Source organism: Aspergillus oryzae, chromosome 6 (assembly GCF_000184455.2).
Source record: "Aspergillus oryzae RIB40 DNA, chromosome 6".
NCBI classification, from domain to species: Eukaryota; Fungi; Ascomycota; class Eurotiomycetes; order Eurotiales; family Aspergillaceae; genus Aspergillus; species Aspergillus oryzae.
This window is the reverse complement of record NC_036440.1, coordinates 792,626-819,531: the sequence shown is the minus strand read 5'-3', so window position 1 is coordinate 819,531 and position 26,906 is coordinate 792,626. Positions and strand designations below refer to the sequence as shown.

Below are 26,906 nucleotides of genomic sequence, written 5' to 3'. Positions count from 1 at the left end.
CCCTGCACCCGGAAATGGCATGGGATGGGATCTTCTTTTCGCCCCCTTGCTCTTTCCCGGTTGGCTGAGCTCGTGGGTTATTCGTGACGGGAAGGTCGGGTAGGACGGCCCTTGAATGGTAGTAACCGTATGGAGAGAGGAAACTTTGAAGTAACCAAACGGAGTATTTTGCTATACCGAGCAGGGCTAAGCAGAAACAATGTGAGTTTTGTTTGTTTGCCCTGTATGTCTCGTATGCACCCGTAACGGAACATTTTCATTTTTTACCCTACTTGGATTCTCGTCCTCTCTATCTCCTGCTACTATTGGATTCGAGAAAGATGTGTCTTTCTTCTGCCTCTGCAAGGAGGTCCAAAAGGACAAGCAAAATAAGAAATTGGGAAAAATGAAATCCAAAGTAAATTCAATGTAAATCCTGACTTGTCATTTGCTGCAGGAAATAGGAAGACAACAGAAACCGATAGTTTTTCTTGTCATTGTCTTATCCTTATTTTGCCCTTTCCTGTTGGTCTCAAATTTTCTGGAACTTTGACGGCAAATTTGATGATTATGATTATGATTATTCGAATCAATGGAAATTAGTATGGTGAATGGTAAGGAAAAAACGCCTCGTCGCAAGCGGTTGGAAAATCGCGCATAGTAAAAACGAGATTCAATGGGAAGGATGAGGAAAATTAACGAGGGCCACCCGCACGCGGCACTGCGTACCGTAAAGAGAATTCTGCCCACAACCACACTCACACACCCCAGAGTCAGGTACGAGAGCGAGAGACTCGCCGATAACTAGACCGATGGAGACCGGGCCAAGCGGTATGGTATTTTACCAGTCACATACCTGCCATGGGGTGGCATTTTGCCCTGTGGCCGATTTTACCGATGTATTGCAACGTACCATGACACCCCAGAATCCTCTCATTGAGGTTTACGCTTACTGTGAATTGTATGGAGAGAGAGTGGAGGAGAGGGGGCGAACTCGGCACAGAGCTGCCGGTCATGGAGACTAAACGTACAGTAGAGATTTCCCCATTGAGTATAGAGGACAAGGCACCATAGGCGTAAGGCGGCGTACCATCGTGTTAATATGGAAAGGTAAGAGTTTTCCAAAGGGTAAGACTAAACTGAATGCGGTAGGGGCCCATATTTGTTCTGGAGAAACGAGCCATTCAGGGAAGGGAAAAATGAAAAATGAAAAATATGTGAAAGTGGAAAAAATAAAAAATAAAAAATCTGCTCGCGAGGGCGTCCCGTTAAGAAAAAATGTGTGTGCGTGGGAGGATTGGACCCAAAGAGGGTCGGAGGTCGGGTCGGCCTTTCAGGGACAGTGAACTTTCAATCAAAGTGGCTACTGCACCCGGCCACACCACCCCGAAACTCAGAACCCAAAAAAAAAAGGAAAAAAGAAAAAAGAAAAAAAAAAAAAAAAAAAAAAAAAAAAAAAAAAAAAAAAAGTGGGCTTACGCACAGGGAAGGTCGCCCGTTGGAGCTTAGGGACCAAGACGTGTTTGTTCAGGTCCCGTGCAAATCAATCTCTCACCCCCCCCATCCAGACATATTAAAGAGTACATCCCTTCCACCCCCTCCCCTCCCTTCTTCTCTTCTCTCTATAGGAATTCCGACTCTTGCCATTCCTGCCATACTTTGTTTGCATCGTCTCATATTGTTGGGTCCCTAAAGGCTGTGTGAGCCGAAGCAACAATGGCGGAGCGGAGAATCTCCTATGCTCCCGACGTGGAGAATGGTGACCGTGACGGCGCCACCCTCGATGAGTATGCCGCTCTCAACCGTTATATCTCGACCGCTCGCGACAAGCGCCGTGGCTCGACCTCTTCTGCTGGTGCTATGAGCGCTAAGAAGGAGAAGAAGAGCTGGTGGAAGAAGAAGAGCGATGGCGTTGAGGAGGGCTTCGTCTGCCCCGATGAGTGGCTCGAGACCGACTTGCGTGCTGGTCTCCGCGGCTCCGATATTGAGGCTCGTCGCAAGCGCACTGGCTGGAACGAACTGACTACCGAGAAGACCAACTTCTTTGTTCAGTTCATTGGTTACTTCCGTGGTCCTATTCTCTATGGTATGTTTGCGACAGCTATGCGTTAGAATCACCGCCTCGCTAATTGTTCACTAGTTATGGAACTTGCTGTCTTGCTTGCTGCTGGTCTTCGTGACTGGATCGATTTGGGTGTCATTATCGGTATTCTTATGCTTAACGCTGTCGTCGGTTGGTATCAGGAAAAGCAGGCCGCCGATGTTGTTGCTTCTCTGAAGGGTGATATTGCCATGAAGGCTATTGTTATTCGTGATGGACAAGAGCAGGAGATCCTCGCTCGTGAGCTTGTTACTGGTGATATCGTATGTGCTCGGCTTGTTATATTTCTAAATTTTTGGATTCAATTGACTAACCAATTCGCTCTACAGGTTGTTGTTGAGGAAGGTACCGTCGTTCCTGCCGATGTCCGCCTTATCTGCGACTACACCAAGCCTGAGATGTTCGAGACCTACAAGGAATACCTCGCCACCGCCAACGATGACACCCTCAAGGAGAAGGATGACGAGGAGGACGACACTGGTATTGAGGCCCGTGCTGGCGTCTCTCTCGTCGCTGTTGACCAGTCCGCCATCACTGGTGAATCTCTTGCTGTCGACAAGTACATGGCTGACACTTGCTACTACACCACTGGTTGCAAGCGTGGTAAGGCCTATGGTATTGTTGTCGCTACCGCCAAGCAGTCTTTCGTCGGTAAGACCGCTGCTTTGGTCCAGGGTGCTTCTGATTCCGGTCACTTCAAGGCTGTCATGGACAACATTGGTACTTCTCTCCTCGTTCTCGTCATGTTCTGGATTCTCGCTGCCTGGATCGGTGGTTTCTACCGTCACCTGAAGATCGCTACTCCTGAGAACCAGGACAACACATTGCTCCACTGGACTCTTATTCTCCTGATCATTGGTGTCCCCGTCGGTCTTCCTGTCGTCACCACCACCACCCTGGCTGTCGGTGCCGCCTACCTTGCTGAGCAGAAGGCTATCGTCCAGAAGCTTACTGCCATCGAATCCCTTGCTGGTGTTGATATCCTGTGCTCTGACAAGACTGGTACCCTTACTGCTAACCAGCTCTCCATCCGTGAGCCCTACGTCAACGAGGGTGTCGATGTTAACTGGATGATGGCTGTCGCTGCTATTGCCTCCAACCACAACGTCAAGAACCTCGACCCCATCGACAAGGTTACCATCCTTACTCTCCGTCGTTACCCCAAGGCCCGTGAGATCCTCGCCCGCAACTGGATCACCGAGAAGTACACTCCCTTCGACCCTGTCTCTAAGCGTATCACCACCATCTGTACTTGCGACGGTGTCCGCTATGTCTGTGCTAAGGGTGCTCCCAAGGCTATCCTGAACATGTCTGAGTGCTCCGAGGAGGAGGCCGCCAAGTTCCGTGAGAAGTCCGCTGAGTTCGCCCGCCGTGGTTTCCGTTCCCTTGGTGTTGCCGTCCAGAAGGAGGGTGAGCCCTGGCAGCTTCTGGGCATGTACCCCATGTTCGACCCCCCTCGTGAGGATACTGCCCACACCATCGCTGAGGCTCAGCACCTTGGTCTCTCCGTTAAGATGTTGACTGGTGATGCTCTTGCCATCGCTAAGGAAACTTGCAAGATGCTTGCCCTGAGCACCAAGGTTTACGACTCCGAGCGTCTTATTCACGGTGGTCTTGCTGGCTCTGCTCAGTACGACCTTGTTGAGAAGGCTGATGGTTTCGCTGAGGTCTTCCCTGAGCACAAGTACCAGGTCGTTGAGATGCTTCAGCAGCGTGGTCACTTGACTGCCATGACTGGTGACGGTGTCAACGATGCTCCTTCCCTCAAGAAGGCTGACTGTGGTATCGCTGTCGAGGGTTCCACTGAAGCCGCCCAGGCCGCCGCTGATATTGTCTTCCTTGCCCCCGGTCTTTCCACCATCGTTGATGCTATCAAGCTCGCTCGTCAGATTTTCCAGCGTATGAAGGCTTACATTCAGTACCGTATTGCTCTGTGTCTCCACCTTGAGATCTACCTTGTTACCTCCATGATCATCATTGAGGAGACCATCCGTGCTGATCTTATTGTCTTCATTGCCCTCTTCGCTGATTTGGCTACCATTGCTATTGCCTACGATAATGCCCACTTCGAGCAGCGTCCTGTCGAGTGGCAGCTTCCTAAGATCTGGGTCATCTCCGTCGTTCTTGGTGTCTTGCTTGCTGGTGCCACCTGGATCATGCGTGCCTCTCTCTTCATGGCCAACGGTGGTATGATCCAGAACTTTGGTTCTCCCCAGGAGATGCTCTTCCTCGAGGTTGCCCTTACTGAGAACTGGCTGATCTTCGTTACCCGTGGTGGTAAGACCTGGCCCTCTTGGCAGCTGGTCGGTGCTATCTTCGTTGTCGATGTCCTCTCTACCCTGTTCTGTGTGTTCGGCTGGCTTTCCGGCGAGTACGAGCAGACCAGCCCTCCCAGCAAGGCTGAGTTCTCCATCAACGGTGACGTCGACATTGTCACTGTCGTTGTCATCTGGGCTTACTCCATTGGTGTCACCGTCATCATTGCCGTCGTCTACTACCTCCTCAGCATCATCCCTGCTCTTGACAACCTTGGCCGCAAGAACCGCTCCAAGGCTGACACTAAGATTGAGAACATGCTTAGCCACCTCTCCAAGCTGGCTATCGAGCATGAGGTTGATGCCCACGGCAAGTCCCGCTACATGCTGGGTGCCCGTGCTGAGGTCGAAGAGGAGGAGTAAACGCTTGATTACGCTCATTTCATTTAATATTATCCGATCTGGATATCACTTGAGCATACATGCATGAGCTGGTGCACCGGCTTTATTATTTTACCCCGTATTATAGACTTTTTATGCCTTTATTACTTTGCTCTACGTTTATAGAGTGAATTTTCCTTTCTTTATCATGTATGTATGTCATTAATAGTGGTAAATTAGTCAAATCAAGGGTTTCCAAAGAATTTTTTCTCTTCTGCAATTTTAGTAATTCACTTTTTAACAAACTTCTTTGCTCTCTTTTTTCTCCCTTTTTTGGTTCTTCGTTCCCTTTCGCTAAGGTCACCTTGGGGCTTGTTCCCTTCCCCTGATTATTATTCGGATCGGCAAATCTCTACTGCGCTCAGTCTCATCTCAGACACGGTCCACTCAACGCACACAGAGCCCCTCTTGGCAGGTACGGTGGGCCCTCATTATATCAACCGCGCGGACGCACAATCACACCTCGGAGAACGCCCGATAAAGCGAAAAGACCGAGGTAGATTATCCAGTATTTGGATCATGCAGTAGTCGCAGTGGGTAGTAGTTTGGTCTAGCGTTTCTTTGGAGCTGAGCTGGCCAGCTCCGAGCTGTGGTGGGTTCGGTCCACCGCGACGGACTAGTATTGATCATATGAACAACTGCTGCAAGGTACGCCCCGCTCTAGTATTGGGGTCCATGTGAGAGAAGGAAACAGAAGGAAAGAAGCAGAAAATCCCTCAGTGGGATGGTTATTGGCCTGTAATTTGAGGCACCCATTCCCTTGGCCTGAAGTGGTCTGATGTTGTCCCAAAGTGGAAGTCACCTGCCGGAGTACGGTGTCGTTCTAGTCAGTTCAAGACACACTCATCTTCTTACTGCCTTGTCTTTACTTTCACTTATAAAGTGTGCATATGCGTTCTTACTCATCAGCTTTATGTGATACGTGATTCTCTGAGCCTATACCAGTGCTCTCTTCCTCATGTATTCTGCATACTGCACCCCGTATAGCGACGTCGCCTTTAGACCCCCACTGCTGGGCATAGTATTCAAAGCAATAGAATGATAAAACATCTCGAAGTTTACAATCCACAATTGATATGCCGGCCGTGTTATACTTGGCTTGATATACAAAAAGTACTCCCGTTGTTTAATCCTTAGACTAAGGATGCTAACAGGTGGAAAGCAATTCTCCGCATACTGCATCGAATTTCTCCGTCTCCTGGTCTGGGGAAATTCACGCCCAAATGCGGAGTGATCAATTCCCCAGAACCCCCAGATTCGTCCAATTAGTGACTGGGGCAGTTATACAAGCTCTTGGATTATGTATAAGCCTTGTGATAGTCGGAGTACTCTGCGTATGCTTGACCAACGGCGTTGATCCGCGTTAAGTTTACTACTATGTGTCTCTCCACAATTTTTCCCGGGGTAAAAGAACGTGAGACAGATTTTCCGATATGAAGTATAAAAGATGAACTCCGCATGGGGCAATGAGCGTGAGAGGGATTACTTGTTCATAACAGCGGATTCCCACCATACAGCTTGGCCACCATGCGTTCATCTGGGCTATCACTCTTGGTCGGTGCCCTTTTGGCATCTGCCAGCCCTCTCAAAACTTCAAGATACGCCTGCCAAACAGCCCTCAGCTGCCCTGAAGGAACAATTCTTGTCTCCAAGACTGACCCCTCCGCTCATTTCACCTCCGTGCAAGACGCTATTCTCTCCCTTCCCAACGACAACACCACTCAGACTATCCTCATCCTCCCCGGAACGTACAAGGAGCAAGTAAATGTTACTCGGTCCGGGCCTGTTACGCTCCTCGGACAGACTGATGATCCTAACAACGCTACCAAAAACAAAGTCACTCTTACCTGGGCCCAAGCGAACCATGACAATACCGGCCAGGCAGTGGATAATGTCTTCTCGAGCGTCCTGACCGTCGCGCCCACGCTGGAATCAAGCTACACGGGATCAGGCACGACAGGGTATCCCGTGCCAGAGGATACACCGTTCGGCAATATCGATTTCCGGGCATACAATATTGATTTCACGAATACATGGCGAGACTACTCCGATGGACCGGCGCATGCGATCAGCTTCAGTCGCGCCAATGGCGGGTTCTACCACTGCGGATTCTATTCTTACCAGGACACTGTACGCTTTCAATCCTCTTGCAAGTCGAATGTGAACTGAAACTAACCAACGAAATCAGGTTTACGTGGGCAAACTCGGAAACGCATACTTCCATAAAAGCATCATCGCCGGCCAAACAGACTTTGTTTACGGTTTCGGCACCGCCTGGATCCAATCGTCTGAGATTCTTCTGCGCAACTGCGGCGGCGGTATCACAGCTTGGAAAGGAACTAACACTACCTTCACCAACAACTACGGCGTGTACATCGTCGATTCTACCGTCAAGGCAGCCAATGCATCCATAGCCCCTGAGATCCGGGGTAAATGCGCCCTAGGTCGTCCCTGGAATAGCCAGCACCGGTCCATATTCGCGCGCACCTCCGAAGACGCGAGTATCATTCCGGCTGGGTACATTGACTGGATCGTTGATGGCGAGGGGCGCTTGAACAAGGACACCGTCATGGCCGAGTACAAGGCTTCCGGGCCAGGATTCAACGCCACAGGACGAGAAGACGGAAACGTCACGATAGTAATGGACGACAAGGAGTACGCAAGATACAGCTCCCCAGCAAGAGTCTTCCAGTACCCAGACGGTAGATTCGGAAATATCGGCTGGATCGACCTGAGTGTGGACAAGAACTGATTCAATTACAATTATCATACACCAAATACACATCTCTGCAATCATATCATACAACTTCCCCCTTCCTCCCAACCAACCAAACAAACAAGTAAAAGAAAAAAGACATAAATTATCCATAATAACCCCTAATCCAACCCCCCAACCCTAGCCAAATACGCCGCCCCCGTATCCGCCCAAACCTCATAAACAACAACCTTCACCTCCCCCCCTTCCTCCGCAAGCCCAATCCGATACGCAAACGTCTCATCCCAAGCCTGCCCCGTCTCATTCCACCGAAACCTCGCCTCCCCCCGCAACGAAACAGCCATCGCCCTCTCATCCACGACCCATTTCTCCTCCGCCTCAAATTCCATCTTCTCAATCGTAAGCAGCTCACCCAGGAGCCCGAAGTAGCGTTCTAGTCCTTCTTGGCCGGTGAATGGGCGCCCGAGGAAGGGGGCGAGTTGCGGGAGACCGTGTTCGAGGGCTGTCGGTGGGGGGTTCTGGGTGAAGTTTGAGAGGAGGGTTGGGAGGGGGGCGCTCGTGGAGAAGTTTTGGCATAGTGTGCGGGTGCGGTTGAGGAGGGCGGTTCGGGGGTTCATTTCTGGTTTCTGGTTTCTTTTCTATTTTGTTTTGAGTGTTGGGGATTGGCAATTGCGTGAATTGGGGATTTAGGTTGGCGAGTTGTGAGTGGTGGTGGTTGTTATTTGGGGTTGAGTGAGGGGAGTGTTTTCACTATGACGTCGATGGGTTTGAATATCAATATCATATCTTTATGTTGTCTTGATTAATTGATTGTGAGCAGTCAACGCACTTCGTTAATCATCTATCTACCGGCACTAAATAGTCAAAATGTAAGGTTAATGATAAAAACTCGCGGGGCTCAACCTGCTTGCCCCCGAGAATGACGACCTCTTTTAAGCAACCAAACTCCACGCCGTAGCGTAATTGGACAGACTCGATAAAACAACTATAGAAGGTAAAGGTGAAATAGGGTGGAAAGATGAATGGGACAAGAGATTGGAGAAAAATAGAGAAATAGAAGAGTAAGGATCGAAAAAAAAAAAGAAGTTACTGCTTCCAGGACTTTCCGCAGTTTAGACAAGTACAGAACAAAGTCATCGGTTCGTCTGCACTGCGTGTCTGGGCCTCGGTGTATGTGACTTTGCGTTGTCCGCACTTGCCGCACTGCAGACTGGTACTGATACTGCGCTCTGCTTGGGCGACCATTGCCTTGTCCATGTTCTCCTTCTGGATCTTTGCGTCCTTCTCGCGCTGTTCGTCGGAGCGTAGCTCGTCGTGTGACATGCGCACGAACTGATCGGGGGTCACGTCGTTGCTGAGGACACGGATGCGGAGAGATGGATTCGACTTGTTCTTGAGGTTCTGGAATAAACTGCGGATCTTGGTACGGTACTGCTCTTTGGTCTCGGGGCCCAAGGACTTGTATGCTGCGGCCTCAACGGCGGATGCCTTGGACAGAACGTTACGTGGAGCTTCTGTCGAGTTCAGACACAGTCCATCATACATCAGCCCAATGCAACTGTCACGAATCTTATTTCCCGTCTGGTTGATATCCACACCATCCGCCTTCCATGTACGTTTATCCGGGGCAACCGATAATTTGGAAGCCTTGTCCGTAGGCGTCGTACCGGCAGGTGAAGCGGTTCCGTTCTGGGCCGGGCGCGGCGAGTTGCTTGAACGCTGGCTGGGTGCGGGCGATCCACTCGCCTTCTGCTTGTTGACTTCATTCCGCCACCTGGACACGATTTCACTGGACAAGCGGGAGACCTCGGGCGACTTGTGCTGTTTGAACTTGTTGACGATGATTCCCACACGGGTGGATCGCAGCAGATCCTCCGTCGCTTTCACACCTTGTTGAAGCTCCTTAAGCAAGGATACAATGTTGGCTGCTGGTTCATTCTGAGTGGCGGCCTTCGTCAAGGCCTTCGCCTTGAGCTCAATTTCCTTCGCTTCCAAGGGCATGATGTCAATGTGATCTAAACGAGAGGCTGGAGACTTCGAAGTACCTGTCAGATGAAACTCTTATGATTAGCGCAAAATAGAGAAAATTCCGATATAGAATAACCAGTCAAGCCAGGATAAGATGATGAATCGTATGAGCTCAAGATTTCGACGAAGGAGACCACTCATGAGATCGCCAATAGAGAATACGAAGCTTCCCGAGCTACCCATCATTCAGAGAAAAGGCTGACGTCGCTGGGCGCTGGAGTATGGCGGGACAACCCATGCGCACGTGCCTCTTTAGGAAACTCCATTATTGCGAAATCATGAAACTTCTCCAATTTATGCGCGATTTATATGCTGTATCAGGCGCCCGGATGGCTTTGGCAGTAGCCGACGGCAGACGACGGTGAATGGAATGCAAGGAAGAGGGGGATTTAGCACTCACTCTTCACAAAGTTCACCACGACGCTCAAGAGCCGGCGCAAATGATCGCAGGTGCGGCTTGGGATGAGCGAATGCTGAAACACTCCTCAGACACGGGGTCGAACGAGAGGGGGGATTGAGGAGATGGTATCCAGGATGGAGTGGTGGAGGAAGAAGAGGTGAAAGTCGGAAGTAATTTATAAAGGCTGCGATTCCGCGCGATTCCCATTACTCCACGCCAAGCCTAGATTGCCTCTTTCGGAATGGTCTCCTATCGACCTCTAAGCAAAAACGGTAAGAAATGGCAGAATCTCTGCCTGCCCCCGAGCTGTTTCTCCGGTTCCGATCTATGTTCTACATCTATACATCAAGCAGACCTCACCAATATCCTCAAAGGGAAGCAGTGCCTATTATGCTCTATTCTCTAATGATTATCTGGCATTAGCCTTGTTGATTGGAATGCTCCGCCAATGGACCAGACTAAAGAGTATGACTCAGGCTAAAAGTCTTCGCTACAATCCAAGGCTTGCTGGAATCAGTCGCGTTTGTGGTCAAGCTGGTAATCCAATGGACTGGAGCATGTAATATTTGGGTCAGCGGGGTGTGGGGGATTAAGCGGGCTACACTAGGGCATGTCATCACTGCGATGCGTTGACGTCTACGCCAGGCAAGAAAGACTGAGATCATTTTCACATAGGTAGCATCTGACCACAAATAGAAAGAGCATTAGGCTCTCTCTCTCTCTCTCTCTCTCTCTCTCTCTCTCTCTCTATGTTCCAGTTCCACAAGCTCTTATCAGTATATCGTATACGGCTCTCATACGTCTATATATCATTCTTGGGGTGCTACAAGCTTCTATCTTCTATTTGTGCTTGACAAGCCAACCCCCAACTCTCTATAACCCCTATAACGCAATGAAGGCTAACAGCTTTCTCATTGCCCTCCTCCCAACCGCCCTAGCCATCCCCCTCCCCACACCAAATGAAGGCGCTACAAGCCTCTCAGAAAGCCAGCGCCTCCAGTCTATCACCGACGAGCTTATGTTCGGCCTCGAGCTGCCCGACTTCACAGCTCGCAGAGAGGCAAACGACCCTCCTCAGTTAGACTGGTACTCTGATGGCTGCACAAGGGCTCCGAGTAACCCTCTCGGATTCCCCTTTCAAAGGGCGTGTGAACGCCATGACTTCGGTTACCAGAACTACCGAATACAAGGGCGCTTCACCAAGGCCGCAAAAGCGCAGATAGATCTTAGATTCAAAGAAGAGTATGATTTCCCTTTCGTTCCTTCCTTCTCCCCTGGAATCTGCTTCTGTTGATTCTTATGGCAGTTGGATATTGAGAGTCTGGAGGACTGACGTTTGATTCACTGTTTAGTCTTTACTATCAATGTGAATTAGGACGCGCTGTCGGAATTTGCAAGAAGTTGGCTCGGTTGTACTACCGTGCTTCGGGGCGGCATGGTGGTAAAGATGCAGCGAAGAGAAGGGAGTTGGATGAACTTCTTTAGGTATAGGTGCAAAAGACGCCCAGTAAAGGGGAGTCACCACCTTTGTTAATAACATGATACATATATGAGACCTTGAGTGGCAACGGACCACGAAGTCTGACCTGCATTATAAGACACAATCTTACCCTGAACAACAACAGATAGATTCAGAGATTTTGCATAACATGTTGACGGATTAAATGTACTACTGTCCAGGGTTGTATCTATCACAAGCTAGCATAACCATCTGAATATTGTTGTCCAGATCACCCAGATGAGGTACTTATTCTTCCACGTAACACTTCTTGCGTATGGATTTCATTCTCATTTTTGATTCATTATATACATCACTGGGGCAAAATGTAGGTCGTATGGTTGGAACAGGCCAATAGTTGTCTAATCTAATGTCCCTGAAAAATACCAAGATGCGAGCGTGACAAGGGGCATGAAGCATGAAACAAAGGGCGTCGGCCGTATCCAAGCGCGGGTGCAACTCATGGCGAGCGGTGTCAGGGCAACTTCAGCTGGCACGTTGATACGGTCTTTTCCGGAGCTCATTGTATGGACTCTTTTGGCCGTGACCAACGGACGCATGCCAGCCGGCCCTAGACACATCATTAGACATGACCGCAGCTACTGCGCGCGAGTAGGTACCGCCGCTGCATCCTGTATATGGGGAATGACGGGAGTAGGCGAATAATCGGTCAAGCCAGGACGTGTTTACAGACCAGTCTTTCCCAAAGCCTCGGCAAGTTCGTCAACTTCTTTGTCCTGCTTCTGAGCGACCTTGGCCTCTTCGGCCTGAACATTGTCTTTCACGAACTTCTCGGCCTTCTCTTCCTCTTCCTCTTCCTCCTCCTCCTCTTCTTCTTCCTCGTCGCTCTCCTCTTCGAGCTCATCCAGCTCGTCCACACCCCACATCTCCTCCGGGTCGTCATCCTTGCCGTGCTCTTCCTTACGAGCCTCCAGGATCTCGCGCAACTCAGTGACGTTGTCGTCCTCCTCCATGAACTTGTTTCCGTTCAGCTCAATTCGACGCAACGAAGGCAGTGCGGTCTTGGTCGCGTGCAAAAACTGTTTAACACCCTCGGCCGTGATATCATTATATTGCAGACGAAGTGTTTCCAACTTCTCGTTCTTGGCACCAGCCAAAGCTTGCGCAACCTTGACACCACCACGAGCGGAGAGCAAACAGTCACCGACACCGAGCTCGCGCAGGGAAGTCCAGCCTGGAAGCACCTCAGAGAGAGCAGTGGAGCCCATAATGGTGAAGGTGTTATCCTGCAAGTCAAGGACTTCAAGGTTGCTGGCGTGGCGAAGACCCTCCCTCAACAGGCTGGAGATACCCTCCTGACGAATTCCGTTCTGTGTCATCTTCACCGAGCGCATTCCTGCAGCGTGCACCTCATATGCACGTGCCCATGCTTTCATACTTCCATTCTCCAGTCGGTTCCGACCACAGACAATGCTCTCTAACTGAGGGACCTCCTTTCCTGCCTTGCGGGCCTCATCCTTACGCTTTGCGAGCTCCTCCAGCGCTCCAGCAATCTCCACACCTGCATCAGGGCCCATACCATTATTGTTCAAAATCAGATGGCGCAAAGGAACGTGGGTAGAGAGGAAGTCGACAAGGGGCTTCGAGGTTCGCTTGCCGAAGGCATTGTCGGAAAGGTTGACGGTGTGAAGAGTCGGGATCTCAAGGAGCGCCTTCAAAAGGTGAGTCAAAGCGATGGGGATTTCCTCAATCAGACGCGAGGTGAAGATGTCGGCAAGTTCAGCGACTTCCAGGTTCTTCTGGGTGGAAAAGGCGGCACCCAAGCGCTCACAGGCTGTCACGCCAAAAGTATTGCCACCAAGGCGGATTTCAGTGTAATCGGTGCTTTCGACCAGAGGCTTAATATGGGCTTCGACATCCTCAGCGGTGTCCAGTTTGAGGCCTTTGCCTTCGAGAGAAAAGACCTTAGGAGGGGCCATGGCGGGGTAATTTCAGGGGTGGAATTGGTATCAAAATGAGACAATCTGAGAAGACAGCACGAAAACGGTGATCAGTATGTTGTCTAAGACGACTATATGAAGTAAAGCCCCAGTGAAAGATATAAAGAGTGTGGAAAAGAAGAGAAAGTGCGAAGGAAAGAAGAATAAAAACTTCAATAGGTCAAGCGGGATGATATGCACCTGCAATGAAGAACCCAAATCTCACGCTAAACCCAATCCGATCCATAACAAAACTTGCGATCGCCGCCCCAGGCATCCACGGCAACCAGTGCCGCCATTTGCGCATCGCATCATTGCATTAATCAGCATCATTTTTCAATTCCAGATCGATTCATCTACAATTTGTCGCCATCTCGCGTCTAAGCCTACCATCTGATATACCCCCCTCAGTCAATTCCTCCCATCAACCCTCCAAAACAAACCTTCCATCATGTCGTGGCTCTTCGGTTCCAGCAGTAAGCCAACTTCTCCAGACCTCCGGTTCTCCGCAAGTCCACTCATTAACATACAAACCACCCCAGGTTCTACAGAGAAGACCCCCGAACCTACCCTGGTGCCTGCCGAGAAGCCAAAGGTACAATGACCCGGACGTTCCTCGACACATCTCTATACCCGATGCTAATCAAATATTTATACAGCCCTGCTGCGTCTGCAAAACTGAAAAGACCGCCCGTGACGACTGCATGCTCTTCTCGAAATCCGACGACCCCCAGCAAGAATGCAAGTCCATGATTGAACAGTACAAGGCCTGTATGGCTGGATACGGATTCAAGGTCTAAATTATTCGCTACGGGGGATGGGATCAACTGCACGCAGCTTGGTTTTCACTGCATGGTGTTTTGGGATTCGGGTTTATGCATAGACTGTATATTAGATTTGTATTGCTGTAATGGTTGGTAGAAACTCTCCTTTCTTGTGAGATAAATTAGATTGTAAAATATGACTCTTGATCAAAATTTGTGGGGGTTTAACTTGAGAAAAGTGTCCTGTATTAAAGCTTCATTTTAAGCTGTCTCGGCTTTTCTGTGTAGATAGGATATGGTTGGTGTAGGTTGCGCAATAAGTGTTATATACAAATCACAGAGCTATGCATGGCGCCCTTGAAAAGAAAATGGGTATCTCTCAAATTAACCTTCCGATCTGCCTTGAACGTGGGAAACAAACGCTTGTGTGTATTATTGGTTCTTTTTCTGCGTATCCTTTTCCACCTTGCGCCCAATCATCCAGCACTGTAAAACCAACTTCCGTAGGCACCACAGATACGTAAGTCCAAATCCGCCAGCACCGATTAGCACATTGAGTACCACCCAGAGGTCGGGTTTTCCAGGCGGAGGAGGAACAAAGGCTTCTAGCACATGCCACGCAACCATGGCAAGATAGAAGCACAAATGCACAAGTTTGGTGATAATGTGAGGTTCGAGGAGCGGCGAGGGGTCATCCGAAGAGCTTCGGCTACGGTAAACTTCCAGAGAGGAGGGAGGAAGGCCAAGTAGATAGGCCCAGAGGAATGTCATGACGAAATAGGGAACTCGGAGGCCGTCGCGCTGCAGAAGAGGGAACATCGTCCAAGAGCCAAGCATGTTGGCCCACCCCACCCATGCGCGGGTTTCTTTGCTTAAACCCCCATCGCCAGACAGCATGAGCGTCATGGGCAACAAGGGTAGCAGAACACTCTTCTCGTGGACTTGGAAAGAGAATAAGAAGAATCCCCAGGCTACGGTAGACAAGGCCGGAAGAAGAAAAGAGGCACGTGGGTGACGGAAAATTATGGCGCAGGGGATAAAGATTGATGCTAACGTGGCACCCAATGACACTCGTTGAAGCAGAGTCGCCTCGAATCGATGGAGTTTGTAGAATGTGTGGATGGCGCACCAAGCATTTGCAACCTTGTCCTCGAACAGACCACGAGCAAACGGAAAGATTCGGTGGATGACCTGCGTCAGCTGAAGCAAGGGTGCGTAAAGTATCGAGCTCTTGTCTAGCTTGATAGGCAGCGCCTGTAGTAGGGGAGGCAGCGGAATAGAGGACAACTCATTCTGAGCACCAGCACTGACTGCGCTCACCACGAGTGGGGCAATAAGAACGGCGAATGCGACAACTGTAACCAGGGAAATGCAAACAAGGCGGATGAGCTGAATCCGAGGGAAAACACAGATTCCCAGAAGGAAAGCGAACATGACGGGAGCGTAATATAGAGCCATTTGCTTGAACCCCAAGGCACCCACGAAAAAGATACATGCCCAGAGCATGCGTCCTGCCAAAATCGCATCCAGACTTGCAGCAACAAACCCCAGCATCACCGTGTTGTATTGAAAATGGCCGTGATCGATCAAAATGGTCGACGGCTGCAAAAGGATAGCAACCAGGGCGACAGAGGCGGACCATACGGGGACTCCATGCATTTGTGTGTATCGGCGCAGAAAATTGACAACTGCCGGGATGAAAATAAGATACTCGGAGACTACCACCGTAGCACGCATGTATACTTTCAGCTGAGGATCCTCGAAGCCACGGGACTCATCCAGAGCAAACCACGAGGGATCAAAGAGAGTACCACTGTCACTATCAGCATCAATTCTCGCGGTATCAAGCATTCACGTACATCTTTCCCAACAGCCAGCTATGATACGCAGTCAATGGTGGATAGTCAAGGCCCCAGTACTGCAGGTCGTATGTGTACCATTTTGACATAGGTAGATGAATTGTTATCTCCATCCAGTGTCTCTGCGCCTCGAAATCGCCATGCATCGGGGGTACTTGGAAGCCTACATGGGTTAGGAACAAGCCTCATTCACCGGGGGATCGTTCCACTTACCAGAGTATCCCCACAAACTCACGGCCCAGCGAAACAGGCCCACAGCCATCAAAATCAGAGGTAGAATGAGCCATTGAGATACACCTGCGCGAGCAGCCCATAGGAAAGACGCCAAAGGGAATGCAGGAGTATGTTTGCCGTTTCCATCGTCCACAATAAGGGCGTTGTTTGACCCGGTGGACGACAAGGGGAACTTTCTCTTCTTCCGTGGGCGGTAGGAAGAAGGGGGAGGAGCCATGTTGTCGAAACAAGATGCGATTAAGGGTGACCCATTGACTGCGTATCTGCCACACGAAACCAAGCCGGGGAATAGATGAGACTAAGGACAAAATCTGGTGAATCGGATAGAGAAGAAAGAGTCGGGGTACGGAGTCGAATAGATGGATGCGGCCAGCTCAATGCAATTGTTGGTTCCGGAGAATGACATACAGTGGGAAACTCTTCACCAATCAAATACCTACTCTGTCCCCACTCGAAGTACCTGGGCCAAGCCTAAATAGTTAGGCGGTCAATAATCCAAGTTTGCGCTAGCAGGACCTCATGAACCTTCCGATCGGGGGTAATAGGCCTTTTCACTTGCGTAGTGAGATGTCTCTAATTTGAGCAATAAATGCTAGCTTCAATTGAAATTCTCTCTTGTAGGTTTTTAGATAAAAATGCATTTTTCTAAATTCTCTGAGCGATATATAATCGCTGTTATTAATACGATTGGCGGCATGGATGTTTAAATAATTCTGCCGGTTGATTGATTGGTCCCTTATAGGTACAGAGCACCTCACTGGTCTGTCGCTGGGTCTGGTAGGCGGTGTGCAAGAATTTCTGCCAGCCCCGTTTTTTTTTTTTTTTTTCTCTGTTCCGCCCAGGTCCACATCTTATCAGAGCTCCAGCTTTTGAAATTTTCTTTTCCTCTTTCTCTTTCCATCTTCACTTATTATTTATCCTTGCCTTTTCCATTTCAATATCTTTTCACTTAGTAGTATTCCTACCGAGTGAATCTTACCAATCTCCCCCCCGTATTTACTTTCAACAGACATCCTGTGGGCTTAATACAGAGGGCTGTGGGCTGTGGCATATTGCAATATCTCTTGTGGGATCTGTGGGTTACTCTCGTGGGTTTCATTATACAGTTGCGTATTTCCTGTCCGTCTCTTGTGGGCTTGAACACTGTCGTTGTGGTTTTGTGGGTATCTGAGAAATCTTTTCTCTGAAATCGGGTGATTGAGGGATTGTACGATTCGCCGCACATTCGTGGGATCTTATTATTAGACAATCTTTTGCTTTGATTTATACTTTGAGGTTTATCATACTTTGGTTTGTATTGCCTTCTCACTGTATGATCATGTTATCCTATGAGCTAACTGTCGGTGTCGCCAGATTCAAAATGTCCAAGACTAAGTCCGTTACCAAGAAGGGTGCTGAGAAGCCCGTTGACAAGGCCTTGAGCAAGGTCAAGGACTCTGGTGTCTCCAAGGCTTCCCAGTCTCCCAAGGCCAAGAGCAAGCAGATTGCTCGCGAGGTCGCTTCCAAGGGCGAGAAGTCTAAGCGCAAGAAGAAGGAGCCTACTCCCAGCAGCAGCTCTGAGTCTGACAGCGATGAGGAGATGGAGTCTTCCAGCTCCAGCAGCGAGAGTGAGAGTGAGGAGGAGAAGCCTGCCAAAAAGGAGGTGAAGAAGGCTGCCAAGTCCTCCTCTGAATCTTCTTCTGAATCTTCCTCTGAATCGGAGTCCGACTCTGACAGCGACGAAGAGATGGAGGACGCTTCCAGCAGCGAGAGCGAGGAGGAGAAGCCCGCCAAGAAGCAGAAGCAGGAGTCCAAGAAGGAGTCCAAGAAGGCCAAGGAGTCTTCCTCCGAGTCTTCTGACTCTTCTGAGTCTGAGTCTGAATCCGAGTCTGAGGATGAGAAGCCTGCTAAGAAGGAGGTGAAGAAGGCTGCTGAGTCCTCCGACTCCTCCGAGTCGGACTCTTCTGATGAGGAAGAGGCTCCTAAGAAGGCTGCTAAGGAGGCCAGTGACAGCGACTCATCCGAGTCCGAGTCAGACTCTGATAGCGAGGAGTCTCCCAAGAAGGTATGTTGTATTGTTCATATCTTGTGTCATTTCGGATGCTTATAGTTTTAGGAGTCTTCCGATTCCAGTGACTCTGACTCTTCTGAGTCTGAGTCTGAGGACAGCGAAGAGTCTGCCAAGGACTCCAAGAAGCGTAAGGCTGAGGAGGATGTCTCTGCCACTCCCAAGAAGACCAAGACTGAGGAGCCTGCTGCCGGTGCATCGGCCAACCTCTTCGTTGGAAACCTCTCCTGGAACGTGGATGAGGCCTGGCTTCAGAGTGAGTTCGAGGAATTTGGTGAGCTCTCTGGTGTTCGTATCATGACCGAGCGCGACACTGGCCGCTCTCGCGGGTGAGTATTTCTCCACCGAATCGTTCACGATACCGTACTAACGCTTTCAGATTCGGCTATGTCGAATACACTAATGCTGTCGATGCCGCTAAGGCTTTCGAGGCTAAGAGGGACACCGAAATCGACGGTCGCAAGATCAACCTTGATTACGCTACCGGACGTCCCGCCAACAGGGAACAGGGTGGCTTCCAAGACCGGGCTCAGGCTCGTGCCCGTTCCTTCGGTGATCAGGCCAGCCCCGAGAGCGACACTCTCTTCGTCGGCAACATCCCCTTCAGTGCTAACGAGGACTCTCTGCACGAGGTGTTTGGTCAGAAGGGAAGCATCCTGGGCATCCGCCTGCCGACCGACCCCGAGTCGGGCCGTCCCAAGGGCTTTGGATACGTCCAGTTTTCGTCGGTTGAGGAAGCTCGCGAAGCCTTCAACGAGCTGAACGGTGCCGAGATCGATGGCCGCCCGGTCCGCCTGGACTTCAGCACTCCCCGTGCCAACAACGGCGGCGGCGGCGGCGGCCGTGGTCGTGGCGGTTTCGGTGGTGGACGTGGTGGTCCTCGTGGTGGAGGTGGCCGTGGCCGTGGCGGCTTTGGCGGACGTGGTGGTGGTCCCCCCAACAAGGCCCGTGGCGGTATCCCTGAGTACAAGGGTACTAAGGTCACCTTCTAATTTAACACGATACCCTGACGAACCGTTGTTTTCTTTAATCTCCGTTGAACAGGATTCAGGATCGTTTGTATGATTACGTACGGGTTGTTGCTACTGACTGGCTTTGAGCACTCGAAAAGTTCTTGTGGTTTCCCATGGTTATTGTAATTGGATAGAATGAAATAATGGATGATCGTCATTGATTCAATAGGAATGCGCTTTCTTCGTGATAGTTTTTGTCCCCATAGTGTCAGTCCTCCAACTCGGTGTAAAGAGGTATAAGGCTCTAGCCTTGGCAAATGCCACTTGGTGATCGCCAGGTAAGTGTTCCCCATGGACAGTTCCGGTCCTTCTCAGCTTTGTTCCTTGTTCCAGGTTTCTTGTCGGTCTTTGCCTTTTGTTCTCCTTTTTGTCGCATTCCCGGTTTTGTTTCCGGAAAGTCATTGTGGCTACTATTTCAATTACTACCTGGTCCTCTGCCGATGTCGGGTGAACTGTGAGTGGCTCCCGGCGGTGATCTGCTGATTGAACTTAAACCAGCACGAAGGCAGTCAGCTGTGCATCGACATCATTCCTTATTGCCAGTACTTACTTCTTCTACTTCGCCCTCGACCAGTACTCCCCGTCCTCTCATCTTCCCTCCTCCCGCATCTCAACCAACCACCTTGACTCGTCCTCTGTCAAGGTCGTGGTTTTGATGGGCGATGTGAACTACTAACTAATTAAATTGATTGTGGTCTCCGCTCCTGATAAGATAATCAAACGCAAATAAACTCATCCATCAATCCACTTACTTGGGTTTCCCCACGCACTTCCCCCCACTTTCATACACTCAACCCCTTCCTGGGCTTATGGTCAGTCTACCATTCTTGACCGCTTCGGACGGTTTCCTTACAGCCACAGGTGGTCTGATTATGTGGATGTGATATTGATCGGCAAACACCCCTCCTTCCCATCCATCCTCATCGACTTTATTATATTTCTTGGGACCCCGTCTTCTCTGACATTTCACCACTTTGTTTCCCCCAATACTTCTGAACGACCAGATACACAACGCTATGCAACCAAACCACTATGACCTGCTAAGTCAGGTGCAACCAGATGAGCCTCGACGAGCGCCACGAGACGCTCATCATCGGAATCCCTTCCAGTCACGTTCTCCATCCGGTGTTGCTCCCACGAGATCCGAAGGTAAGTACTTCATTCTGCGAACAAATATCTGTCTTCTTTGCTTCTTTGCCTCCTCTTCTGCAACTTCCCTGCACATACAACATGCATATAGTTACACCCCTCATTCCAGGCATCACCGTTTCTGTTATAGCAATATGTACTCACTTCAGTATTACATAGACTCGTGGATCGAGGTCGCCTCGCAGCCCTCCTCCTCGTCGCTTTCCTCCATTGCTACCAATGATGACATCATCACAACGGGTCTGCGTGTCGAGCAACATGGGTCGAGAGCATACCATCATCGTAGTCGACGACGGCGTCTGCAGCGCCTGGCTGCTGTCACAGCGGCTCAGGTTGACTATTCGTCCCGTGAACAGAGCAGTAGTCAGGATGAGTACGAGGAAAGTGAAAGTGAATCGGACCGCGTTATGACAAATTCCAATGAAGACATGCCTCAAAGACCCCTGGGAGGTCCGCTATTAGCCCACTCTGGGCCTCCGTCGATGTCGGATATTCCCTCGAGTGACGAGGATGATGCATCAACAGCGCTGGGGATGCGAATCAGCTCGTCCCCGTTTGTCCCACAGCCAAATGTCTTCTCCCATCCGCCGGCATCGCAAAACCCAGCCTGGACCAGGCCAGTTGAGAGGCGTCGTCCTCAGCCTAGCGAAGTATCGAATTCCAGCCGTCAAACGGCCATCCGACGGAACTCTCAGGCCGGCATAAGACCAGCTCACAGGCAATCACAACAGCATAGCCCATACAATATGATTTCACCGTCTTACCAGGCAGACCACGATGCTGCTCTCCGCTCAAGTCTCTCCACCCTTCTTTCTTGTGCGGCCGCTGCACGGGGTCTGCCGAAATCCGACCCCCAACCTTCCCCAGCCTCGGGGCCTTCTCGAGCACAGCCAGCTTCGTTCCGACTAGTGTCGGAGTCAGTTGCAATGGGGGAACATCTATCTGAAGAAGTGCCCACATCGGCTGTCGAGACCAACACATCTAGGCGGCCCATGAGTCATAATCCAACCGTGGCTAGTTATTCACCACGCCCTTCTCCCTCCGCTCCGAAGGTGAGACGGCGGTCTAGTTCCCCGAGAGAACACCACGCCTCGGCATCTAGGAAGAGTCGTCGGGCAACCACGGCAGACTCGGCAGCTAGTCCTACGATTATGACATGGGTTATCAGCGCTGGTGTCGTGGTTCTCTTCTCGGCAATCAGCTTTTCAGCAGGTTATGTGATTGGCCGTGAGGTCGGAAGGATGGAGGCAAGCACAGGAGTCGGATCCGTCATGGGTGATGGCAATTTTTCTGGTGGCAGAACGTCCGCGGCTTGTGGCCAAGAAGCCATCAAGGGAGGCTTGAAGCGGCTCCGATGGAGCTCTGGAGCTGCTGGATCAGGAGTCATTGCATGAACTACTCCATATAAGGACGACAGCGATGGATCTAAAAGGTATCTATGAGCTGAATGGGCGTTGGTTACAGTTTTACAATGATATGGTGTTACGAGAGCTTGGATGCACATATTTTCCCTCCCACCATTCTTTATATTCTTTTCTTTTGTTTGGCAGTTCCTATATTGTACTTTCCTTATGTCTTTTGGTGTTGCTTGCATAGCAACCTCTTTTGATTATATCCAAGTGATGTATTGGCTGTCTCGGGATGTCTTGAAGGAAAAGTTCCTGGCCGAGCTGTTCGTAGTTCTTTCGATGTGGTTTTGATCTTTGGCGTTACGGTCTGCTTGCGTTATAAGTTCCACATGTGTCTTGCAATCTATACCCCTTTCTCTTCATCAAATTTGGGCGTAATGGTCCCTAGAAATGAATGCAGTTAACTAAAGCCGGGAGTTCCCAATAAAGTGACACTTTTGGCCAATTCCGACGTAAAGGTGACATGGACATCACGCATTGCCTCTCGGGGTATCAAAAAATGTAAACCATTAAAGGACTAAGTCTTTGAAACTGCTGCGTCAAATATGGCAGGGTGTCTTGACGTTATCCTTTGGTATAGACCTGGAAGCGCATACGATACATATGAAGCATATTATAATTCCCGGTAAGCGGCTAAGTAGGTATGTAGGTAGCTTGAATAGTCATCTGATTTTGGAAGAATTACTCGTCATGATACAACCACTACCCTTTTCTATACATTTCCACTTTTCAATTTATCCCCGCCATAAATCACCTCGACAAGGCAATGTCATCAATTCTCATGATCATCTTAACGGTCTCAGCGGCGAGTTCGATCGCGCTGGTGCTCACCAAAAGAGGTTGCAGGATGTTCTCCTCGGTGATATCGTCCTTCACACCGCCGCTACGGATGCTGACACCGGCGTTGTGCTGACCTTGGGCGTGGCGGTGACGCAAGTCGGTAACCACCTTGATGGAGTTGAGACCGGCATTCTCAGCCAGCGTGGTGGGGATGATTTCCATCGCATCCGCAAAGGCCTTCCAGCAGATAGCCTCTGTGCCGGTGAGCTCACGGGCGCGCTTTGCGAGGGTCTGGGCGACTTCGATTTCGGGTGCTCCACCACCGGCAATAAGGGCGCGCTTCTTGACCAAGCAGCGGATGACACAGAGGGCGTCGTGCAGGGAACGCTCCGCCTCGTCCAGGATGAGGTTGTTGGCACCGCGAGCGACGATCGACACGGTCTGGTTGGTGGTAGGGGCGGACTTGATGCCGGTGATCTTGACATAGCGGGCCCCGGAGGACTGAACCTCCTCCACGAGGTCAGCAGTGCCCAGCTTGTCCTCGGTGAAAGAGTCGACGTTGGCGACGGGCTTGCAGCCAAGACTCTTGCACAGGAACTCAACTTCATCACGCTCGATGTCCTTGATGGCAAGGATCTTGAGACGAGAGAGGAAGTGGAGGGAGAGGTCGTTCACAGCATCACGGAGAATGGATTTCTGAATAAGGAGGACGTTACACTTCGTCTTCTGGATCTTCTTAACCATGTTGAGAAGGTACTGACGCTCCTCCTTGAGGATCTTGTCCATCTGGCGGTAGTCGTTGACGACAATCTGGTTCTCCATCTGTATTTCATCTTTTGTTAGCAATGCATGCAATAATTTTTTTCGAAGAGAATCAACCCACATCAGGCTTGGGCGGGCTTAGCTGGAACTGAATCAGACCTATCCGGGCCTTCTCAATTCTTGTGGGACCGCCACTGCTCTTGATAACGGACTGGTTCAACACCAAACCATCAATCATCTCACTATCTTCAATTGTGCCGCCAACCTTCTTAACAATCCGGATATTCCTGAGGTCAACGTTCTCAGCAGTCTTAGGATCCACGACCTTCAGCACCGAGTCGACGGCCATAGGGCCAAGGAGGCCGGAGTGCTGCGAGACAATTTTCGATGAAAGAGACGTAGAGGCCGCCTGGAGTAAAGTGGAACGGTCGACCAGGCTGATAGGGCGGGACATGTTGTGAAGGATCTCGACGGCTGCGGCTGCAGCTCTTTGGAATGACTCCGAGATGACGGTGGGGTGGATGCCCTTGGACAAGAGACGCTCTGCAGCACCCAGCAAGCTTCCTGCGATTACGACAACCGATGTAGTTCCGTCACCAGCCTCAACATCCTGAGCGGCACTCAGGTCGACGAGCATCCGGGCTGCGGGATGCATAACGCTCATATCCTTCAACATAGTGTTTCCATCGTTGGTCTGCGGGGGTTAGCATTCGAGTTGCTGGCTCGGAAGTAGGATTCGTACGATAATCGTGTTGCCCTTGGGTGTTTGGATCTAGAATTGTATGAGCCACATATCCTTCTAGAGAGAGATATACCAGAGGTCGTACCATTTTATCCATTCCTCTAGGTCCCAAAGACTAATTGATACGTTAGCCCCTCATTTGGGATGCATACTATTGCAACATCCATACCGTTCTGATGGCATCGGCGACGGCTGTTTTCATGTCAGTACCATATTTTCCAGAGTTTCAGAGCGTAATCAATACCTCTAGCGGCCAGAATGTTGGACGTCCGCACAGCCATAGGCTTCTCCTTGTCCTGCCCGACTATTAGAACCCGTCCCACGCCAAGTATTTCTCTCTGCGACACGGACGCACCTTGAAGGCGTTGTTGCCAGCGGCCCCCTGAGAGACTGCCGTAGCCATTTTGAAAGTTGTCTCTTATCCAAACACCGTACCGAAAATGGAAAATAAGAGGAAAGATGGGGGGGTAATGTGACGAGGGAGATCCAGACCGTGGAGGCGGCTCTGGGAATTTCTTGTGCTGGTGTTGGGCTTGGCACCACTAGCGCAAACAGCTCGAACCGACCGCCGCAGCAACCTGGAGCTCACACCTGATTACTTCACTCTCTCTCCTCCTTCCGATCAAGCTCTCATCTACCATCCATCGTCCTTTTTTATCCGTTCACGCTAACTTTACGTATACCATCGACTCTTGTCCTCTTACGCCCCGTTTCTTTAAACCTCGATACACCCTTGTCCGCTGTCTTATCGCCTCATAACCACTACCTCTCACCATGCCTAGCGCCACGGGAGAGAACTGGGAGAAGTACAAGAAGAACTTCGCCGATGATGAAGAGCCAGAGAAGAAGATCACCCCTCTCACAGAATCGTAAGTGATACGATGGCTCCATTTAGATAGTTGCTTGGTTTCCGGGGATAGATGGCTAAATATTACTAGTGATATTCAAGTGCTGAAGACATATGGCGCCGCTCCCTATGCGAATGCCTTAAAGCAACTCGAGAAGCAGATTAAAGACAAGCAAGCAAGCGTAAACGAGAAGATTGGTGTCAAGGTATTTCGACCGAGCTGAATCAGCCTAAATGTGCGAACCTGACATGTATAGGAATCCGACACTGGTCTTGCACCTCCACACCTTTGGGATGTTGCTGCAGACAGGCAACGCATGGCAGAAGAGCAACCGTTGCAGGTAGCCCGCTGTACGAAGATTATTCAAGATGAGAAGGACTCGGATAAGAGCAAATATGTCATCAATGTTAAGCAAATCGCCAAGTTCGTTGTCAACCTAGGAGAGCGAGTGAGTCCGACGGATATCGAGGAGGGCATGCGGGTTGGGTAAGTTTACCGGCTTTCTATTGCTTGTCCTAGGTCTAACTCTGGTTTTAGTGTCGACCGGAATAAGTACCAAATTATGCTGCCTCTGCCTCCTAAGATCGACCCCAGCGTAACAATGATGACCGTTGAAGATAAGCCCGATGTGACATACGGAGATGTTGGTGGTTGCAAAGAGCAGATTGAGAAGTTGCGGGAAGTCGTCGAGATGCCTCTTCTTTCCCCAGAGCGCTTTGTCAACCTCGGTATCGACCCACCAAAGGGTGCACTTTTGTACGGACCTCCCGGTACTGGTAAGACTCTTTGCGCTCGAGCTGTGGCCAACCGAACCGACGCTACTTTCATTCGTGTCATTGGTAGCGAGCTGGTTCAGAAGTATGTCGGTGAGGGTGCCCGGATGGTTCGAGAGCTTTTCGAGATGGCAAGAACAAAGAAGGCGTGCATTATTTTCTTCGACGAAATCGATGCCGTGGGTGGTGCACGTTTCGACGACGGGGCTGGCGGTGACAACGAAGTCCAGCGTACTATGTTGGAACTGATCACTCAACTTGATGGTTTCGATGCTCGTGGTAATATCAAGGTCATGTTCGCAACAAACCGACCGTCGACGCTAGATCCTGCCCTGATGCGTCCTGGACGAATTGACCGCAAGATCGAGTTCTCGCTTCCGGATGTAGAGGGTCGTGCTAACATCCTTCGAATTCACGCCAAGAGCATGTCGGTGGAGAGGGACATTCGGTGGGAGTTGATCTCCCGGCTGTGCCCAAATGCTACTGGAGCTGAGCTCCGGAGTGTTGCAACAGAAGCCGGTATGTTTGCGATCCGGGCGCGACGAAAGGTTGCCACGGAGAAGGACTTCTTAGCGGCTGTGGACAAGGTGATCAAGGGTAACCTGAAGTTCAACTCGACGGCTACGTACATGCAGTATAATTAGATAAACGCCTTTTTCTCCCCTCTACATCTTGGATTACATTGCATGGTTGAATGGATGTGTATGATCAATTTTTTTAGCTAATGGTTCATTCTACGAATGTTCTCATAATAGGATTTCGCATATAGATGTGATCCAATCTCTACTAACCTGAGGGAGCGAAGGCAAGCGGATGGTCGTATATCCCTGCTGGCTCTCTTGCCGCCAGCGGAAGATCACATGACTGTACCGGGTAATAGATTATCTCAGCAATGGATAGTCAGCATTGTGTCATTCAGGGTGTAGCTCGATCTAACAACATAGGAAGGAAAATGCCGTAGGTGTCCCGCCAACGTCAGGTTGAGCAAGGCAATAGAAATTGAACGCTTCCCCGTCCATGTCATGACCAGCTACTCTGGGTACCGTCTGTCTCCGGGATTCTTCGCTGCTGCCGGGTTAAAAGAAGACCGGCCACGTGCCTTGAGATCCTCGGCCAATGAGAAAGCGCCGGCTGCCCGAGGTGATTACCACTGCGTGTATTCTCATTG

General features: G+C 50.3%; 11 protein-coding genes across 11 annotated transcripts; 6 read left to right on the top strand and 5 right to left on the bottom strand.

Moving 5' to 3' along the window:
- Positions 1-1,695: 1,695 nt before the first annotated feature.
- Positions 1,696-4,758, top strand: AO090020000403 (uncharacterized protein; the record flags this gene model as incomplete). The annotated part of the gene is made up of 3 exons (XM_001824674.3): positions 1,696-2,065; positions 2,120-2,343; positions 2,410-4,758. The coding sequence occupies 3 exons, from the start codon at positions 1,696-1,698 to the stop codon at positions 4,756-4,758; spliced, it is 2,943 nt and encodes a 980-aa protein (XP_001824726.1).
- A 1,545-nt stretch (positions 4,759-6,303) lies between these two features.
- AO090020000404 (putative pectin methylesterase) lies at positions 6,304-7,528 on the top strand (the record flags this gene model as incomplete). Its single annotated transcript, XM_001824675.1, has 2 exons — positions 6,304-6,906; positions 6,965-7,528. 2 exons carry the CDS (start codon positions 6,304-6,306, stop codon positions 7,526-7,528), a joined length of 1,167 nt encoding a protein of 388 aa, XP_001824727.1.
- Positions 7,529-7,653: 125 nt separating this feature from the next.
- Positions 7,654-8,109, bottom strand: AO090020000405 (uncharacterized protein; the record flags this gene model as incomplete). Its single annotated transcript, XM_001824676.1, has 1 exon — positions 7,654-8,109. The coding sequence occupies one exon, from the start codon at positions 8,107-8,109 to the stop codon at positions 7,654-7,656; it is 456 nt and encodes a 151-aa protein (XP_001824728.1).
- Positions 8,110-8,578: 469 nt separating this feature from the next.
- On the bottom strand, positions 8,579-9,493 carry AO090020000406 (transcription elongation factor DST1; the record flags this gene model as incomplete). The annotated part of the gene is made up of 1 exon (XM_001824677.3): positions 8,579-9,493. The coding sequence occupies one exon, from the start codon at positions 9,491-9,493 to the stop codon at positions 8,579-8,581; it is 915 nt and encodes a 304-aa protein (XP_001824729.1).
- Positions 9,494-10,812: 1,319 nt separating this feature from the next.
- Positions 10,813-11,214, top strand: AO090020000407 (phospholipase; the record flags this gene model as incomplete). Its single annotated transcript, XM_001824678.3, has 1 exon — positions 10,813-11,214. One exon carries the CDS (start codon positions 10,813-10,815, stop codon positions 11,212-11,214), a length of 402 nt encoding a protein of 133 aa, XP_001824730.3.
- An 890-nt stretch (positions 11,215-12,104) lies between these two features.
- AO090020000408 (GTPase-activating protein RNA1) lies at positions 12,105-13,358 on the bottom strand (the record flags this gene model as incomplete). The annotated part of the gene is made up of 1 exon (XM_001824679.3): positions 12,105-13,358. One exon carries the CDS (start codon positions 13,356-13,358, stop codon positions 12,105-12,107), a length of 1,254 nt encoding a protein of 417 aa, XP_001824731.1.
- Positions 13,359-14,554: 1,196 nt separating this feature from the next.
- AO090020000410 (dolichyl-P-Glc:Man(9)GlcNAc(2)-PP-dolichol alpha-1,3-glucosyltransferase ALG6) lies at positions 14,555-16,432 on the bottom strand (the record flags this gene model as incomplete). Its single annotated transcript, XM_001824680.3, has 3 exons — positions 14,555-15,935; positions 15,982-16,144; positions 16,195-16,432. The coding sequence occupies 3 exons, from the start codon at positions 16,430-16,432 to the stop codon at positions 14,555-14,557; spliced, it is 1,782 nt and encodes a 593-aa protein (XP_001824732.1).
- Positions 16,433-17,794: 1,362 nt separating this feature from the next.
- On the top strand, positions 17,795-19,254 carry AO090020000411 (putative nucleolin protein Nsr1; the record flags this gene model as incomplete). The annotated part of the gene is made up of 3 exons (XM_023238015.1): positions 17,795-18,259; positions 18,347-18,591; positions 18,642-19,254. 3 exons carry the CDS (start codon positions 17,795-17,797, stop codon positions 19,252-19,254), a joined length of 1,323 nt encoding a protein of 440 aa, XP_023092827.1.
- A 1,080-nt stretch (positions 19,255-20,334) lies between these two features.
- AO090020000412 (uncharacterized protein) lies at positions 20,335-21,818 on the top strand (the record flags this gene model as incomplete). Its single annotated transcript, XM_023238014.1, has 2 exons — positions 20,335-20,424; positions 20,574-21,818. 2 exons carry the CDS (start codon positions 20,335-20,337, stop codon positions 21,816-21,818), a joined length of 1,335 nt encoding a protein of 444 aa, XP_023092828.1.
- A 765-nt stretch (positions 21,819-22,583) lies between these two features.
- On the bottom strand, positions 22,584-24,520 carry AO090020000413 (chaperonin-containing T-complex subunit CCT4; the record flags this gene model as incomplete). The annotated part of the gene is made up of 7 exons (XM_001824683.3): positions 22,584-23,435; positions 23,497-24,069; positions 24,118-24,147; positions 24,203-24,232; positions 24,287-24,309; positions 24,362-24,413; positions 24,473-24,520. 7 exons carry the CDS (start codon positions 24,518-24,520, stop codon positions 22,584-22,586), a joined length of 1,608 nt encoding a protein of 535 aa, XP_001824735.1.
- A 371-nt stretch (positions 24,521-24,891) lies between these two features.
- Positions 24,892-26,382, top strand: rpt1 (proteasome regulatory particle base subunit RPT1; the record flags this gene model as incomplete). The annotated part of the gene is made up of 4 exons (XM_001824684.3): positions 24,892-24,986; positions 25,056-25,170; positions 25,222-25,451; positions 25,503-26,382. 4 exons carry the CDS (start codon positions 24,892-24,894, stop codon positions 26,380-26,382), a joined length of 1,320 nt encoding a protein of 439 aa, XP_001824736.1.
- Positions 26,383-26,906: the final 524 nt, after the last annotated feature.